Source organism: Dasypus novemcinctus, chromosome 3 (genome assembly GCF_030445035.2).
Source record: "Dasypus novemcinctus isolate mDasNov1 chromosome 3, mDasNov1.1.hap2, whole genome shotgun sequence".
Taxonomy (NCBI): Eukaryota; Metazoa; Chordata; class Mammalia; order Cingulata; family Dasypodidae; genus Dasypus; species Dasypus novemcinctus.
In genome coordinates, this window is record NC_080675.1 from 99418020 (window position 1) to 99438006 (window position 19987).

At 36.6% G+C, this 19987-nt stretch overlaps 1 protein-coding gene across 1 annotated transcript; it reads left to right on the forward strand.

Moving 5' to 3' along the window:
• The first annotated feature begins 7574 nt into the window (after positions 1-7574).
• On the forward strand, positions 7575-8513 carry LOC101440816 (olfactory receptor 4K17). Its single transcript, XM_023592072.2, has one exon. The coding sequence runs from the start codon at positions 7575-7577 to the stop codon at positions 8511-8513; it is 939 nt and encodes a 312-aa protein (XP_023447840.2).
• The last annotated feature ends 11474 nt before the right edge of the window (positions 8514-19987 follow it).

Consider the following 19987-nt stretch of genomic DNA (forward strand, 5'->3'; position numbering starts at 1 on the left):
GATGCTTGTGCTTTATATCTCTTAGCCATTCCCCTAACACTTTCCACTCCTGGATTCTTTGTCACATATTCTGAAACAGGTAAGCAAGCAAGTTGTCCTATTTATAAAACAATATAGAGAATCTTTTTATACACAATGCTTGTCACCTTCTTTCATTCATAAAAACCTGTAAAAGATAGAAACCAATAGTAAAAGAAATAGAATAACTAAGGAGGGTCAAAAAAATGAGGTGTTGATTTTCTAATGGTGGCAATTTTGACCCCCAGAGGACATTTAGCAATCCAGTGGCAATTTTGGTCATTATAATTGAAGCACTACTATCATTTAGTAGATAGGTGCCAAGGATACTTATAACAAAATTTAATTTAATTTAATTTATAAAGAAGCTATAGATTACATAAACATTGCATCAAAACACAGGGGATTCCCATATACTTCACCCTTTCCATTCCCACACTTTTCCCCATTAACAACACCTTTTATAAGTGTGGTACATTTCTTACAATCCAAGAATACATATTGAAGAATTGCTCTTAACCACGGTCTATAGTTTACATTATAGTTTACACTTTACACTGCACAATTTTATAGGTTTTGACAACATGTATAATATGTATTATGGCCTACATTTGCCATTGCAATGTCATTCAGAATGTTCCAGAAATGTCCCATGTTATACCTATTCTTCCCTTTACCTCCCCTCAGAACCTTTGGTGACCATTGCCTTTATATCAGCGTTATAGTTTCTCCCATTACTAGAATAAAATGTTTACTATAGTCCATAGTTGCCTTCCCCTCTTATGTTTGTTCATTCCTCAGTCTTGAGGTTTTGGGGATTGTGATGCCCACTCTGCTTCCTATTAAGAGGAGTCTTAGATGCCATGGAGCCAATGGTTGGAACTGTCTTCCTTGCATTTATAGATGCTCTGTTTCTTTTTTAGTTGTACTGGGTAAATCCAATAAACCAGAGAGTAGGTGTTGTTTGTGATCCGTTGAGATTTAGAGCTCAACTGACATATGAACAGACAGAACATTTAAGTATCTGGGACTTAACAGATATAGTGTTAATTACAGGTTCAGATAAAATGGGCTTAAGAACCATGTGAAGAAAAATTATAAATGGGTTCCAACTCTAAAACATAGGTGGAATAGATTATCGTATGTTCCAAGGTAAAGCCCACTCTCAGGGTGCCAAATTCCTGAGGTTGTCTGCCCTGCCTATTGTATCCAGATGTCTCTAAAGCCTTCAGAAGTATCCTTCCTGAGGCACTGTTTACTGCGGCAGTCATGGGTTCCTTTTAAGACTTGCATAAGTGTAACCTCTGGAATGACCTGCCAACTCACTTTGAAATCTTTCAGCCATAAAAACTCATTTGTATTTAATATTTCTCCCTTTTGAGCAAGATCTTTTCCCTCACATTTTTTTCCCTTGTAACATATTACATGAATATGGTACATTTGTTACAATTGATGAAGAAATATTGAAACATTGCCACTAATCATGGTGAATGCTTTACAATATGGCTTACATTCTATCCTGCACAGTTTTATAGGTTCTAACAAAATACATAATGGTCTGTATCTGTCATTGCAAGATCATGCAGAACAATTTCAATACCCTAAAAACACCCTATGCTTCATCCATTCTTCCCGTCCCCTCCCTTTGGAACCTATGGTAACCACTAAGTTGCAATTTATGAAGAATAAGGTTCAAAGTTACAGGCATTAATGTTGAGGCTTTGACATATTGGCTATATTCTTTTATCAGGTGCTGCCTATATTCTTGAAAGACTCTTGTCTCTCTATTTGAGAACATAGCAGGATTCCCCAGGTTGGGAGTTTAACATTTTTCTTATTTACTATGTGGGTCCCCACCCATTGGGATAACACTTTATGACAAGATGAACACTTCCATATTCTATATAAGCATGTCCCAGGTGTGCTCTTCCCCACATATTTCCCCACCCCAATGCCCTGCACCACCAACCCTCCCTGTCATAGTTGCTAAAAGAACATCCCCACCAGTGTAGTTTTAACCATAGGCCTACAAATCCCCTGAGTTCACCTATTCCTTCCTCCAGCCTTCCCCCCCAGTTCCATGGATAGTCCAACCTAACCCTTACCCTGCTCACTCTCACATTCCAGCATCGTTGACCCCATTCACATCCCTGTACCACTAACACCCCATCCACTGTCAAATCAGCCCAGTCTACCTTACTATAAGTTTTGACCATATTGAGCATCAACTTACCACACTCTACTTGGAGATAATTCTAAACACACTACAATGCTCAGAAAAGCCCCCTGCAAAAAAAAATAGTAATAATTATCCAGTCTAAAATGCCAATAGGGATGAGAAACCCTGGAATAAAGGAATATAATGGAGTCAGTCATAAGGACTTGAGTATTAAGATATTTTTTTCCACATGGAATATAAATTTAAATATTAAGCCAGAGTTTTAGTAATCATTATAAGAAGACAAAATAATTAGGAGGATTTTAAGGAGTGGCTTGAGAAATGCAGTTTTAAATGGTTCGGGGTTATAGAAGACTGGAATAAGCCTCTTCAGAAAGGAATTTTTTTTGGCTACACACTCATAAAGGGGAAATTGTAGCTTCTAGGGCTTCTAGACAAAATTAGGGGAGGAAGTTGGTTGGGGTAGAGACAGTAATTGGGTCTGGTTAGGTAATTTTTATGGGGCAGAAGGAGAGAAAAGAAATACTTATGAGCTCTTCCCCCATGAGCCTTTTCCTGGCTATACACTGTTGCATAAAAAACTACCCCAAAACTTGGTGGTTCAAAACATTTATTATGATCTCTCATAGTTCCATAGTTTGAGTTGATATAGGTGATTTTACTTGGGCCTATATTGCAGTTGCAGGCACATGTCATGATGAGGCTGGAGTCATCCTAGGCCTTGATTGGGCTAGATTAGCAAGATTGCTCACATGAATTAGAAATAATGTTGTCTGTCTTCTGAAGTACAGCTGGGACTGCTGAGCAGAGCCTCTACAAATAGCTACATCTAGGCAGCTTGAGCTACAAATAGCTACATCTAGGCAGCTTGAGCTTAACCAAGAGAATATGTCCAAAGAGGCCCAGGTTTCAGAGCTATTTCTGCTTGAACATAGAAATCACACAATATGACCACTACCATACTCTATTGTCAAAGCCAAGTCACTAGGTCAGCCCAAATTCAAGGGTTGGAGAACTATACAAGGTATTGAAAGCTAGGATGTGTGTCACATTGGATAGTCTTATTTGGACACTACAATAAAAGCTTGACTGTCCTCATGGATCAGAAACCCATGCTGCAGTAATGCTTTAAACAGATGCTTTGAATAATGAGAATGATTATGGGTCTGACATCTGGAAGTCTGGAGATCATTTCAACCACCTAAAGAACCTGAACTGAAGCTTGAAAGGAAATGGCAGGAAAAAGGCAGAAGGTTTGGTGGCATCGATCAAGAGGCAGGAAAACAGGCATGCCTAAGTATTATAACTCTACCATAATTGAACTTTTAACAGAAAGTCTAGGGTGCTGTAACTCTAAGTCAAAAAGGAATTGATTTTCAGGCTTATAAAGGATGTTTTATTTTCCTTTGTATTAGCAAAACTAAATTGCAAGACAGTCTCATCAATGATTCCTCCCTTTTCCTTCTCTGAGTTTCCAGAGTCTACATCATGGAGCATTTTATGTCTACTTTATATAGTTGTCTATTGACTACTTATTAAATGCAAAATGTCTTTCTTCAGCTAATCTACTGTGCTAATTAGCTTCAGTGGCATTAGCAAAATTTTAGAAAAATTTTCTGAATTTTCACATGCCCTCACACCCACTACCTCCATTAATTAGCATACAGTGTAAAGAACATTCATAGAATCAACAGCTTAAATGTCCCTTTAAACCAGATCTTCTGTTTCCTGGAAACAATGGGCATTCATGCATTACTACTACTAGACCCTTGTGGTGGGGATGCCTCATTCCTAATGCTTGCTAGCCTAGAGCTTTGTATTCTCAGTATAATTCCCTTAACACTTTTTGTAGAATCCTTTAATTCATAGAAATATTTTAACTGTACAGTTATACTATATATGAGCCAGGAATAAAGAAATTTTCAGTAGAAATAAAACCTGGAACACTTAACAATAGACAGTAGTTACAGAAGCTAGTGGTTGTAGCATCTCCACTTTGGAAGTGAAGTCAAGAAGGCCTTAAACTCTTCCTGATGTTCTTTCTGAGCCTCTGGTCTCCTGGCAGAAAGCACAGCAAAAAATAAATAAAAATAAAAATAAATGGTTGGCCATTTTTGACATTAAACCCAAAATCCTCATCCACATGAGAAGCTTTACATATCCTAAACTTTCTATTATGTAACATTTACGTGCATGCGAAATTCCTTCTTCCAGCTACATAATTCTAGTGACATAATCTAATTCTTCAAAATCAATATATATCTTAATTTCACATTCCCCCAATCAGCCTTACCTATGCCCCACCACCTTTGACTCAAGGTTCTAGAATTTATCCTTATTTGTAAAAGTCCCCCACAAAACTAAAAACCATTTCCTGCTTCCACTCAGTCCTTGGTCCGCCTGTGTCAATAACATGACCCTCAGGGTCCCTGGTACCATTTAACACTGCAGCCTGCCTGTGATATTCCTTCTGCATTTACTGTTCAATGAATTTCCTGCCTTCAGTTCACAGAATAAGTTATAATCTAAAAATATGGTAGATACCAGTGACAATATACTAAATAATAATCTTAGCTCTTATTTGAATATTATTTCAAACTCATAAAGTATATTCACACCTTATCTCATTTGTTCTCCATTGAAATTTTATCTTAGTTTTCATGTTTCAACGTAAAGTAATTTTCCAAAGTCAGAGTATGAGTTAGTGGAATAACCCAAGTTATCAACCACCCACCTGCTAGTGGGAGCCTTTTCCACTATTTATACCTGTCAAAAACAAACTTTAAGTAACATCCTGCTTGACTATTTTTCTATCATTACAAAACATCATGTCTAAATATAAGGTTATTTGTTTTTGCAAAAGAAGATATTTGATTTTTGAGGGTAGAATAAGCCATGCTTAATAAAAAAACTTTTTACAAGAAACCATTCTCAAAATTAGATAAGTTATTCTGAAGTCATAATTTTTTACCTCTTTAGCAACCCCATGACTTCTTACAGAATTTCCTTGGATTCCCTCACGCAAATTATTTCCAAAATTATAAGGACTACCTCAAATTAGGTTAAGGAATAAAAAACAAACCCACCATTGTGGTTTCTTTTCCTTAATTTTGAGATCTCTGCTAAGCATTCTCTTACTCCTAAGATATAAATGTGAGCATGAACATTACATTTCCCATGGAAGTCCCAGGAAGGTATATATGGGTTTGAAAATCTTTACTTACTATTTATATCACACATACCAAAATATCTCTTTGTTATCAGTTGCGTATTTCCCAATATTTTATATAATATAATTTTATATATTTATATTTGTGTATACATGTAAATACTTGATGTTTATCAAATATAATCATACTATATAGAGTGTTTTGCAACATGCCTTTTACCTAATAATATGGATATTCTTAAATTGTTTTCTAATATATCATTCTATCTAATGTGCAAAATTATATCATATCAATTTCCTATATTTCATTTAGGATTATGAATACCAGTTGTAAGATACTTCAACTGCATCAAATTACTATGTATAAATAATGTTTACATGAGGATTTTATAGCCTACTTATACAACCATTTACCTTAGGATAAGTTCTAAGGAATGGAAGATTAGTCTCAAAAGTCTTGTACATTTTAAAGGTTTTGAAATATTTTAAGTGAAGAAACTTTAGAGACTAGTTCACTTTTAGAGGTGGATGAGCACAAAGAGTTGGCCAAATGACATGAGCATTAGAGGGCAAAAAGAAGTGTAGTAGGACCTTCAGCTCAAAAAAGTACAGTAGGCTTATAGGGTAAAGAAAATGTCACAAACAAGAAGGAAAAGTCTACCTAAGACAGGGGGTAAAAAAGTTATCACAGAGAAACTTGAAAAACAACAACTTTCCACATAAGCTATACCATTATATGAATTAATTCAAAGTTAAAATCAAATTGGCTAATAAGCAATAAAATACTAAAATGGGGATAGAATAATAGACACATTATATTTGGAGTCTGAAAAGGAACCCAGAGATTCAGATCCAAGACTGACTATTAAAGGCAGAGTTGGTTCTCAAGCCCAGTCTTCCATCTTTAGTTCAGTGTTCTTTCCAAATAACATGTTGCTTGTTCTACATCGTCATTCATTTAAGTATGGCTATATAGCTTTCGATCTGTTCTCTCTCTCCTGTGTGACTAACTTACCTCCTCAGTAACAGTTATCTACAATGTCACAAACACACACACACAAACAAACAATGTAGCATTCTCCATAGTGAACCATCATGGTCTACCAATTGTGGCTTCATTAAGTAATTATTAGAGTGCTTTCCCCAGCCTGAGACTTTGAGAATGGGTAATATCCCCAGCTCAAGTTCAGATTGTTGATGGTGCTTTGCATGAATGTACATGGAGGTCTAGTGAAGAAACTGGTAAATGTGTGAATTGTAAAATCTGGTCATTCAAGTATACAATTTTATATTTTGGGATGCAATTGACATGAGGACTGCCCATGACAAAAAAGTACAGTAGGCATATAAGGTAAAGAAAATGAAGAGGACATTTAAATGTCATGCTATGTCATTTGTAATCACAACGTCTTTCATGCTCACTTCATAATATGTAACCCTGTTTGAAACTAATGGGAGCTAGAGACTCTGAACTCCAATTCTTGCTGCTTCACCACAAGTTGCCTTGGCAATTTCTGGGCATTATAAAACTTTTGTGGGAAAGTAGGTTTCAGTCACAGCAAGCCATGGGGAATACAATCACCTTAGAAAAAATGTCCACCACAGAGGCTTCACAGGAGTGTAGAGAGCACAAGCCCACTTATGGTTTGATGGGAATTCAAGAGGAAAAGACAGAAATGCAGTGCACTCCAAACCTTCAATCTTTTATACAGAGCAGCTTTGTATCTGTTGTATCATAGCCCTTTCAAAACATTGAGAATGATTCAGAATTAAATCAGAATTTCTGAAGGTAGTTTTGGACAGATTGTACCTTCAAAATTCATAAAAAATATGAATTTTAAAAAGATTTGCAGATATCCATTGTTTCCCAAAGGATTCAGACCAAGGGATCTCACTTCCTGCAAACTTCTTGAAGATGGGAGTATCTCCTTTCACCTATGATAATGAAGCATATGCTTCTGCATTCATGGATAGTTTAAAGGAACTAGGAGATCCATTTAAGTTTTTACTCATAAACTAGGGTTAGAATATTCTGGGAGGTGGGCAGCTTTCAGTTTATCTTCTCCCTCCTAGGGGTAGCAGAAAATGATGAGATGGTTGAAAGAGCCATTCACAAATAAAATAAAACAACTTGGCAACCTCCATGGTATTACTGCTCTCTTCTTTTTCACTACAGGTCATCCCAGTGCACACCATAAAATGGAGTCCATGGAGAATTTCAATCAGTCTAAAGTATCAGAATTCATTTTGCTGGGACTGACCAGCTCACAACATATACAGTTTCTTCTCTTTCCACTCTTCTCTATTATCTATGTAGTCACAGTTTTGGGTAACCTTCTCATTGTTGTCACAGTGTTTTCCACTCCTAACCTGAAAACCCCCATGTACTTTCTCCTTGGCAACCTCTCCTTTGTGGACATGACCCTTGCTTCCTTTGCCACCCCTAAGATGATTGCAAACTTGATTAGAAAGCATAAGACCATTTCCTTTGCTGGATGCTTCACTCAGATCTTTCTCCTTCACTTACTGGGTGGGGTTGAAATGGTACTGTTGGTCTCCATGGCATATGACAGGTATGTGGCAATTTGTAAGCCCCTTCACTACATGACCATCATGAACAAGAAGGTATGTGTTTTGCTGGTATTGACCTCATGGTTCTCAGGTCTCCTTCACTCAGGGATTCAGATACCCTTTGTTGTGAACTTGCCTTTCTGTGGTCCCAATGTGGTAGACAGCATTTTCTGTGATCTCCCTCTGGTTACTAAGCTTGCCTGCATAGATACTTATATTGTAGAGATTGTCATTGTTGCCAACAGTGGGATGATCTCCCTGAGCTGTTTCACTATTTTGCTTATTTCCTACAGTCTTATCCTCATTACTATTAAGAACCACTCTTCTACTGGGCAGTCCAAAGCCCGTTCCACCTTAACGGCTCACATTACAGTGGTGATTCTTTTCTTTGGCCCATGCATTTTCATCTATATCTGGCCCTTCAGCAACCACTCAGTGGATAAGTTCCTTGCTGTGTTTTACACCATTGTCACCCCCATCTTGAATCCAATTATCTACACTCTGCGAAATAGAGAAATGAAGACAGCCATGAAGAAACTCTGGAGTGTTTTTGTGGGTTCCAAACAGGTTACATAAGTTAAAAACAAATAGAAGCAGAATATTTTTAATGTTTTTAAGGATTCCTTCTAAAAATAAAAGTATTGGATTTATATTGAATAAATGAAGAAAAATACAGCAGGACTATAAAAAATAATACACTACAATGATACAGAACCAACAAAAAAATTAGTATATAAATGTTTTTGATGCCTACTAAGAGGGCATAACTCTGAGTTTCAGTATCTACTTACAACATGAAGGTGTGATCACTTTTCCTGTTGCCTCCAATATGAGTAGACCTCCCTTAAGGTTGTTGATATTATGAAATCTTGCACCCATGTTCCTACACAATAATACTGCATTTCAAAAAGGTGTGTTCTTAATTCAAAAAATTACACATTACAGAAAATACATTGATTTTTTTCCTTTAAAAATATTGAATTTAAATTGTGACTACTAGTAACAAGTAACATTATGCATGTTAACACTTTCCAAGAAATTAATTTAATGACATTTGGGTCCTACCACAGCACTATTAATGCCCATTAACAAGATGTGATTGTCTGGAATTTCTCAAGCTGTAAATCTGCATATAGTTTTTCTCAATATTTAATTTTATTCCCTCTGTAACATGTGGCAATGATATAGGAGATAAAAATCAACAGCTATAGGAATTTTATTTTTTTCCTAATTTAATCCTAGGCAGAGTCCAATGGTGAAACAAAAAAAGCAATTGCAATTTATAATTTTCTAGACCTTTACTTACTCTTTGACCATAATTATAATATAGAGTTTAATGATTAAAGAAGACCTTGCTACCTTACGGAAGAAATTTCAATAGTGAACCCAACTATGGTTACAGAGACAAAAGGAAGTAGGAAAACAATTCTCTGTATTCTGTCACTAAACCAATAGTCTAAAAGAGCAACAAGAAAATATATATATTTTTTATGTTTTAATGAATGAAAAAAGTTGAGAATGGAATTTTCTGAATGTCTGTTAAGTTAATGACCAAGCTATTAAGAATGCATTTCTAACAAATTCCAAATTCTTTAGGGATTATTTTCTTTTGCCCAATTCAGAGAGTATATAGAAATTTTCCCATTCCACAGAACAAATCAAGGTTTGTGAACATGAACCATAACTGAAGCAAAAACTGCACAATAGGTAGACTCTCACAGACCCTAATATAAATGTGCACACATGAATGCCTCCACAAGTATCCTCCCAGCCAAAATAAAAATACATTAGCTAGTCTTGTACTGGAAGAATTTCTGATTCATCCAAAACAACTATCAGAGTGTACGAAGAGAGGTATAATATTTACAGAACTATTTTGTGTTCTAAAAAGACAAAGTTCTCCATTATGTTTCCATAGCAGAGATTCATACCCACTGCCAGAAGTGGAAGCACAGTGATAATGTATACATAGACCACGAACATATTTGAAGATCCTCAACTGTGCCTAGAAAATCTTTTCCAAAGATCTTCATTCCACATTACCTGAAATTTCACTCTTATTTGTCATTCCATTAGTGATAAATTACTTTTATTTTTAAATATGCATTCATAAAAATAAACCAAAATACAAGCAGTAACATATTTACTAGTTTTTAGCCATGAATATCATGATGGGAATATATTTATTCACTCGTTTTTTTTCTAAGTCCACCAGCTGAATTAAAAATCCTGGGAAAATTATATTCTCCTTGGCATGGAGAATGAAAAGGGTACAGTAATAAAGGGGAAATGGCCTAGAAGAAATAGATTTTCTCTATTTATTCTGTGTTTATCCATATTCTGTAATTATTTTGCTCTTGCTTTTATCTTGCTGCATGTCATTAAGAGCATTGGCCAACAGGGAAAGACAGCTTTGAAGAAACTTTTGTTGGATTTGGGACTCTAGTTCGAGTTCCAGAACCAGTAGTCAATACTATCCAGGGTGCTATAGTTTCCTAGATGCTAAAACAAATACCATACAGTGGTTTGGCTTAACAACAGATAATTATTGGCACATGACTGCAGAGGCTGGAATACTTGCTTCCTCCTGTGACTGGTATCTTCTCACTGACGAGAAATCTTTGTGGTTCCTTGGCTTTTCTTTCACATAACAATGCACATGGTGATTTTTCCTCCCTTCCCTTTTGGGTTCTGTTGACTTCCAGCTTCTGGCTAAAACCTGTGGCTTCTGTCTCTGTGGTCCTCTATATATGGTATCCAGGAATAGGATTAATACTCATCCTGATTTAGATGGGGCACACCTTGAGTGAAGTCACATCATCAAAATGTCCTATTTGCAATGAGTTCACACATACAAGAATGGATTAAGATTAAGAATATGTTTATCTGGAGCACATAACTGTAAGACACCACACAGAACTATCACATTCTAAAATAAATCAATTTATGTCACTTTCACAAGAAGAAACTAAAAATGTCCACAGAAGCTCAAATCATAGTCGGTAAAACTTGAAATACACCAAATGTTCATCAAATAGCAAACGGATAAATAAATTGTGATGTATTCCTACAAAGCACTACCTTTGAGCAACAAAAAGAAATAATCTAGAGACAGGTCTTCCAGAATGGCTGCATGAGGAGCTGGGCATATCATCTTCCCAGAAAAACAGTGATAAAACTGGACAAAATCCCCCAAAATAACATTTAAGTTCTCTAAAAATTTATAAAAGGACATACAACAAATTAAGAATAATTTGTTAACGCAAATACATTGAATCTTATTCAGAAAATTAGGGGTATATGACATTTAAGCCAGAGACTGCTCCAATTCTTACCAACTCTGTATTTTGAAAGTTCTTTACTGCACAGGTGGGGCAAATTTGAGGGTAAGCAGCTTCCACCCCTTTCTGACTTGAGTGCTGGCACTCTGAGGTTCCACTACTCATGGGGACAAGGAGGACCATAAAACTTGGTAGTTCCTATCTTTCTGCTCTTTGGCTCAGGCTCTATGGTGTGGAGGTTCTGCCTATTGTGAGCATGTCAGGTTGGGAGAACCAGCAGTTACATGGCCTTGTCTTAACAGCTGACTTTATTTGGAATAGAACATGGGAAACCTATACTCCAGGCATATTTTTAAAAAGAATAGAGATCACATCTGGGGACAGCTCTACCAACCAAACAGAAATAAAGAGTTTTATAAAGGAAAATTGTTTTTGCTGTGTGTCAAAAATTAGATAACTTACATGAAATGGAAAAATGCCTTGAAAATCGCAAAATACTGAAATGACTTCCAAATAAAATAAAAATATGAACAGATCTATAACAAATTGAATTAGTTATTAAAATATTTCTTAGAAAGAAAAGTCCATGTCTAAAATAATTCACTGATAAATGACACAAAATATTTAAAGAAGAAATAATACCAATTTCTCACAAAATCTTACAAAAAATGGATAAGGCAACATATTGCAACAAATTAAATGGAAGAAATATTGCCTTGATACAAAAGCCCAGAGGAAGGTATCACAAACAAGAAGGAAACAGACCAATATTCATTATTTATGTTACCTACCAGAAACACACTCTCTCTATAAAGGCACAACGGGTTAAAAATAAAAGGAAAATCTGGAAAGAGAGTTTCTTTGGAAAATTAGGGCGATAAAAAACATCCTCAAAAATCATTCCTGAGTGAGGTGTTTTGGGAACCCACAGAGTAGGAGGCTTCAGGGCATCAATCTGGAAGGAACTGGACAAAGAGATAAAGAGCCCAAGGGAAAATGATGAGTTTCTCACCTCTATGGCTGGAAAAAACTGGTGACTAATTCCCACCCTCAAGGTAAAAAGCCACCATGATCTGAGCTCTCTGACTCCCATCAGCCAATGAGAGGGAGGGAACTTTTTCTGGGAGAAAGAGGGTTTTGGTGAAGGGTGAAAGGAGTTTTCCTTTCTGTGGGTTTGATTAACTGGGACCACCTTGAACTTCAAGGGGCATACCAGCAGACACCACGGTGGACTCAGGAAAAGGGAATAAGAGAATCTGTTCAGGCACGCTGACATCCCAGTCACCCTGGGAGAGAGGAACTTGTATGGGAAAAGGGTGGAGACAGGAAACAGACTACTCCTTCACTGAAAACTATCAAAATTCAGAGCTTACCTAAGGGAGGCAGGTGGTAGGAAGCCTCAATGAACTTTCAAGGGCCTATTTTGGGTCCCCTGGGAGGGGAAGGGGTCTGCAAGAGGGTCAAGAGTGGGTTTTTTTGTTTTTGTTTTTGTTTGTTTGTTTGTTTTGCTGTGACTTCAGTCAGCAGGGTCCCTTTTGAGTCATGGAAGGGACCTCAAACTGACCAGGAGAGGGGAGGGGCGACCCACTTACACAGGTTGTCACACCAAGCTACCTTGGGAGAGAAAGAAATTAGAATAAAGGGGGTAGAGACAGACAGGCACCTAATCAGCAGGAATCTTGAAACTGCTAAGAATCTAACCTCCCTGAGGAAAAGTGGGGTAATATCTTTCTCAAAGTTTAACTGGCTCAAGGAGAAAGTTTAACCCAGTGGAGGAGATCCCACCTTGAATATATGAAATCCTTGATTTGACTCCTGGGTCTTAGGGAAGTGAACCACCAGGTTATCAGACATCCAACTGATACTTTAGGACAGGAAATATATGAACATTCTTTTTGTATTAGTTTTTCTTGGCTTTCTTATTTTTCTTTGAAAAGGATCCTTTTTCAATTTAACTTTAGTTAAAACCTGGTTCAAAACCTGCAGAGGGCAGGCTGCAGTTTAATTGAGTGATGAATACCAGCAGCTTGAGAAAATACTTAGGGGCCTAAGGAAGAAGTTTGTTTTTCCATGATTTTTGTTTGCTTACTTGTTTGTTTGCTTGTTTTTTTTGTTTTCTCCCATTTTAGTCCTCTTTCTTCCCCTCCTTTTGTTTTTAATTAGTTGCTTCTTTCTTATTTCTTCTTTGTCATGCTCCCCTTTCCTTTGTTTCTCTGATTTTTGTTTACTAGTGTTATGGTTAGTCTATTGCATCAACCCGGCCATGTAGTTGTTCCCAGTTGTTTGGTCAAGGAAGCACTGGGTTAACTGTAATACAAGAACATTTATGGACTTTAGTTACCATTGACTTTGCTACAGTGGTAAATCATAGATAGCTGCTTACAATTACACCAGTAAGGGAGATTATCTTTAGCACTGAATGATGTTTATCCAATCAGTTGAATGCCTTAAAAGGGAAAGTGATCCCAGCATTGAAAGAGAATTTCCAAGCTTGTCTTTGGACAGCCAGTATCTCCCAGAATCACTAAGAACCTTCATTGGACTTTCATTGGAACCCCTGGTTGTAGCCTGCCTGCGAAACCTGGACTTGTGCATCCCCACAATCATGTGATAAAATCTCTTGCTATTGAAAGATATCTCTTCCTGATTCTGTTCCCTAGAGAACCCTGACTAACACAACCAGTTTTTTTTTTGTAATTGTAATTTTTTTAATTGATTTTGTAAAAATATTACATTAAAAATATATATATGAGGACACCTTCAACCCCACCACCCCCACCCTACCACTCCCCCCCCCAGCAACACTCATTCCCATCATCATGACACATCCATTGCATTTGGTAAGTACATCTCTGGGCACCTCTGCACCTCATGGTCAATGGTCCACATCATGGCCCATACTCTCCCCCATTCCATCCAGTGGGCCCTGTGAGGATTTACAATGTCCTGTGATTGCCCCTGAAGCACCATCCAGGGCAGCTCCAAGTCCCTAAGACGCCTCCACATCTCGTCTCTTCCTGCCATTCCCCATACCCATTAGCCACCATGTCCACTTTTCCCACTCCAATGCCACCTTTTCTCTGTGGACATTGGATTGACACAACCAGTTTTGTCTATCTATGTAATCTCTTGTCTTTCCCTCATCTCTGTATCTTCTGCTTTCTATTATTGCTTTTTCATTCCACATTTTTTTTGCTTGGTTTTTAATTTCTCTTATTCTTATTTTTCTCTCCTTTTTTCTCTGTTTGCTTTCTATTTTGCTTTTCTTTCTTTCTTTCTTTTCTTTTCTCTTTCCCTCTCTCCTTCAGCCTTTTAATTCAGTCTATATATTTTTTCTCTATTTGATATCTCATTTCCTTTTTTGTACTCCACCTTTTTCTCTTATTCCTCTGCACTTCTTACTCAAGTTATTTACTAATTTTCTTAGATCTTATGTGGTTCCTCTTCTACCTTTTACTATAGTCATTACAATTATTATTCTCTCTTCATAATTCTTTCATTTTCTCTGACCCTAATTTTTTTTGAGGGAATATAGACAACAGCAAAGAAATAGAATATGAGGAATGAAGCATCAAAGTGAAAACTGATCACAAAAACAAAAACAACAAAAGAAAACCCTACATTAGAAAAAGAAGCTAATCAGCTGAACAAACCCGTCAAGATAAATCAAAGCCTAGACACTAACAAAAATTTGCAACCCATACTAAGAAACAGGATGACATGGCCCAGGCCAATGCACCAACTGATAAACAGGAGGAGATGCAGAACATGAAACAGCTAATCAGATATCTCCAAACAAATATCATGAATCAACTTAATTAAGTGAAGGAACAAATTACAGATATTAAGAAGAAACTGAGAGAACAGACTGAAGAAATTGTAAGCATGCACAAAAAGACAACAAATATGATGGTAATGAATGGCAAAATACTAGAAACATAACAACAGATTTGAACAAGCAGAGGAAAGAATCGGTGATGTGGAAGACAGATACATGAAATCAAACAGAGTAGAACAGATAGATAAAAAGATGGAAAAAAATCTAACAGATACTCAGGAATTTGACTGACAACATAAAACACACAAACATACACATTATAGGCATCCCAGAAGAAGAAAAGGGTAAAGGAATAAAAGGTGTGTTGGTAGAAATAATGGCTGAAAACTTCCCTACCCTATTGAAGGACATGGATGTACATGTCCAGTAAGTGCAGTGCACAACAAACAGTATAAATCCTAACAAGACTACAACAAGACATATACGTGTCAAATTGTCCAATGCTCAAGACAAAGAGAGAATACTGAAAGTAGCAAGAGAAAAGAGAACCATTGCATACAAGGGAAGCTTGATAATATTAAGAGCTGACTTCTCATCTGAAATAATGGAGGTAGAAAGCATGGTGTGATATAATTAAGGTACTGAAAGAAAGAAAAAAAAAAACTTCCAGCCAATAGTTCTCTATACAACAAAACTCGCATTCAAAAACAAGGAGAGTTCAAAATATTCACAGAAATTAAGAGAGTATGTTTATAAGAAAACTGCACTTCAAGAAATACTGAAGGGAGCTCTTCTGGATGAAAGGGGAACAAAAGGAGAGATTTGGAGGAGACTGTAAGAACAAATACAGAGATAAGAAAAGAAATAAAAACAACATATGACATACATTAACCAAAAGAAAATATGGCTAATGGAAGTAATTCCTTCACAGTAAACACACTGAATGTTAATGGATTAAACTCACCAGTCAAGAGACACAGATTAGGAGACTTAATAAGGAACTATGACTTATCTATGCTGTCTACAAGAAACCCACCCGGGATGCAATAAGGCTGAAAGTAAATTGTTGGAAAACACTTTCACAAGCAAAAAAAAAAAAAAAAAAGATCAAAAAAAGGTGAGAGTAGCTATAATAATATCAGACAAAATAGACTTTAAATGCAAAGCTATTGTAAGAGAAAAAGCAAGACACTATATAGTAATAAAAGGGGCACTCTATCAAGAAAAAAGAACAATCATAACCAATTATGAACCTAACTTGGGAACCTCAAAACACATGAGACAAACACAGAAAAAATAATGGGAGAAATAGATGCATCTTCAATTATAGTGGGGGACTTTAATATACCATTATCATCATTACACAGTACCTCTTGCCAGAGGGTCAATAAAGAAACAAAGATTTTGAATAACACATTAAAGTATCTAGACCTAATAGAAATACACAAACTGAAAAACCAAATACAGTAGGATATACACTCATCTTGAGAGCACATAGATTATTCTCCAGGATAAACCACATATTAGGCCACAGAAAAACTCTCAATGAATTGGGAAAGGTTGAAATTACACAAAGTAATTTCTCTGACCACAATGGAATGAAGCAGGACATGAGTAAGGGACAGAGAACCAGATTAGGCACCAAGGTATAGGATTGGGGGACAGAGAACCAGATTAGGTACCAAGATATGGGATTTGAGCAACACTTGAACAAAGAGTGGATAAAGAAGGAAATCACAAAAGAAATCAGTGTCTACCTTGAAATGAAAGAAAATGACAATACAACATATCAGAACCTATGGAATGCAGCAAAACTCTACTGGGAGAAATATTCATAGTCATAAATGTCCATATTAAAGAAGAAGAAAGAGGTAAAATCAAAGACTTAACTGCACACATGGAGGAATTTGTAAGAGAAAAGAATGGAGTAGAAATAAGGAAATAACAAAAATTAGAGAAGAACAAATGAAATAAAAAATAAGAAAGAGCTAGAGAAAACAAACAAAGCCAAAAGCTGGTTCTTTGAGAAGGTCAATAAAATTGACAAACTTTTAGCTAGACTAACAAAGAAAAAAGGAAGACAGATATACATAAAATAAGAAATGAGGAAGATGATACCATAACTAACCCTACATAAATAAAGAGAATCATGAGAGGATACTTTGAAAATTTGTATGACAACAAGATGGATAATTTAGGGGAAATGGACAAGTTCCTAGAAACACACAAGCAGCCAACATTGATAAAAGAAGAAACTGATGAACTCAACAGAAGTCAATCACATGTAACAAGATACAATTAGTCATCAGAAATCTCCCAACTCACTGGGGTTGGTGAATAGTCAGGAGACCCAAATCTCTGGACTGTCCATGTGACAGTCAGGCCCTGAGCCTCAGCAGACTTGCAACTCCTACCCTCTGGATTATTTGACTTATCCTGGCCAGCTAACAGGGAGGTGAAGAAGGTCAACCACTACACCAAGCAGCCAAGAGTGCCTACAACTGCAAGCAGGAGAATTGCATCCATCATCCATGTGGAATCTAAGCCTCCTCTTGACATAGATGTGCAATGGACACAACCAATCCAAGGTCCACAGAGAAAACGTGGCATTGGTGTGGGAAAAATAGCCATAGTGGCTGCTGGGTGCAGGGAATGGGAGGAAGAGATGAGATGTGGAGGCATTTTCGGGACTTGGAGTTGTCCTGGGTGGTGCTTCAGGGACAATTACCGGACATTGTAGATCCTCCCAGGGCCCACTGGATGGAATGTGGGAGAGTATGGGCTATGATGTGGACCATTGACCATGAGGTGCAGCAATGCCCAGAGATATACTTACCAAATGCAATGGATGTGTCATGATGATGGGAGAGAGTGTTGCTGTGGGGGGAGTGGTGGGGTGGGGGCGGTGGGGTTGAATGGGACCTCATACTTTTTGAATGTAATATTTTTAAAAAATGAATTCAAAAATTTTAAAAAAAATGTAATGGTAGATCAAAAAAAAAAAAATAGCACTTTGTATATACATAGTATGTTGAATTATGTATCCCAAAAAGCACATGTTCTTAACCACAATCAAATTTCTTATGGTCATGAAACCATTGTAAATATGATTTCTGAAGATGACAGTTTTAGTTAAGGTGTGGTCAAATGCAGCATGATGGGTCTGAATCTGGATTAAAAGTAATGAATTTAATCCTTACATTACACCATATGCAAGAATTGCCTCAAAATGAGTCAACAATCTAAATATAAGTGCTAAAATAAAAAGCCTCTTAGAAGAAAACTTTTTGGTAAATCTTCATAGCCTTGGATTAGTCAATGAATTCTTAAATATGACATGAAATGCACAAGCAACAAAAGAAAATAGATGAATTGGAATTGATCAAAATTAAAACCTTTTGTGAATCAAAAGTCATTATTAAAAAGTGAAAAGACAAACTATCTAATGGGAGAAAATATTTGCAAATTATAAATCTGAAAAGTGTCAAGTATCTAGGATATATAAAGAACTCCTAAAACAAAGCAAACAAAATCCAGTTTAAAAAATGGGCAAAGCATGAGTAGATAGTTCTCCAAAGTAAATACACTGTTAGAGAAAAAACAGCACTCACTGGGACATGGAGACTGACATGATTGCAGGTTGGAAGTTTATTGGGAAGCTCTTCCAATGGAGGGGGTCTGAAGAATAGGCTTCAATCCCCCCATCCACATGGTAAAGGTAGTTATGAATTTATATAGTACATTTATAAGCAGGAACATGCTTAGTTAGTCGGAGTGAGTTGGGGCTTGGGTAAGACCCAAAGGCCAATAGGAATGGCTAGGGGTGGTGGGCTAGGGTAGTGAGTTCTAGGGATGTGGGAGGGTTTGGTGGTGTGATGTGGCTTCTTTGTCTATTCTTGTGAGGGAATGAACTGTATCTGAACATGTAAGCTCTGGATGGGGGCTCTTCTATGTCATGGGAATGCAAGTCACTGTTAACCATTGTAAACCTTGTGATCAGTTAATCCTTATAAACTTTGTAAGGGAAAAACCTCAAACATATACAAACGTCAAGAAACATGTAAAAGATCTTCATTATCATTAATCATTAGGAAAATTCAAACCAATACTCAATGAGATATCATTTCACACTATCGGGATAGCTATTACCAAAGAAAACAGAAAATAATAAGTTTTAGCAATACCGCATAGAAATCAGAATCCTCCAACATTGCTGGCAAATTGATATGGATGAAAGTGGAGCTTTGGGCCAGTGAGGTATGGGACAGTGGGCCTAGGATGCAGCACAACCTGCCTTGAGCTGAGAGCCACTGAAGCAGGGTATGTATCTATCAAGGAGGGAGCCAGGAGTAAAGCGACTCATTTAAAATTATCTTAAAATATTGCAGCAAAGTTTCCTGCTCCCAGAAATAGTCATGATGAAAGCAGAACTGAGCAATTCTACTCCCTCAGTGCCTTGTTGCCCATGCCTAAAAGAGAGCACATACAAGAATCACTATTACTCCTTTATTAAACTGACTTCCTGTTTATCAAATTATAGGTGCCCTCAAGTGCATTCCCAAAACACATATTCTGACTGAATACTATGACAAATCATATCATTAACATTTTCTCATGATATAGTTTATCAAGTATTATAGCAGGATTTGACACATAGTAAATAACTTACTGTACTTCACAAAAGACTAATGATAAAATTTTAAAAAGAGGAGAATCTCAAGACTCTCCTCTTTTGTTTTGGGTTTTCCAGTAACATGAGGACAAAGATAACAATACCTCACATTCTCCTTTATCCTGTTTCTCTTTTTCCAAGGCCCTTTGGAGTTCTCTTTAAAATGTTTTGGTTAATGCTCATATTTCTTAATGGTCAGGATATGATCTCTCTTGCAGTGAGAGCTGAAACCATAATGGAATTTAATTATGTAGATCTAGTTAAAGATAAAGATTGTAGGATATATCTCCTTAGTACTTTTAGGTCAAATGAAGATTAA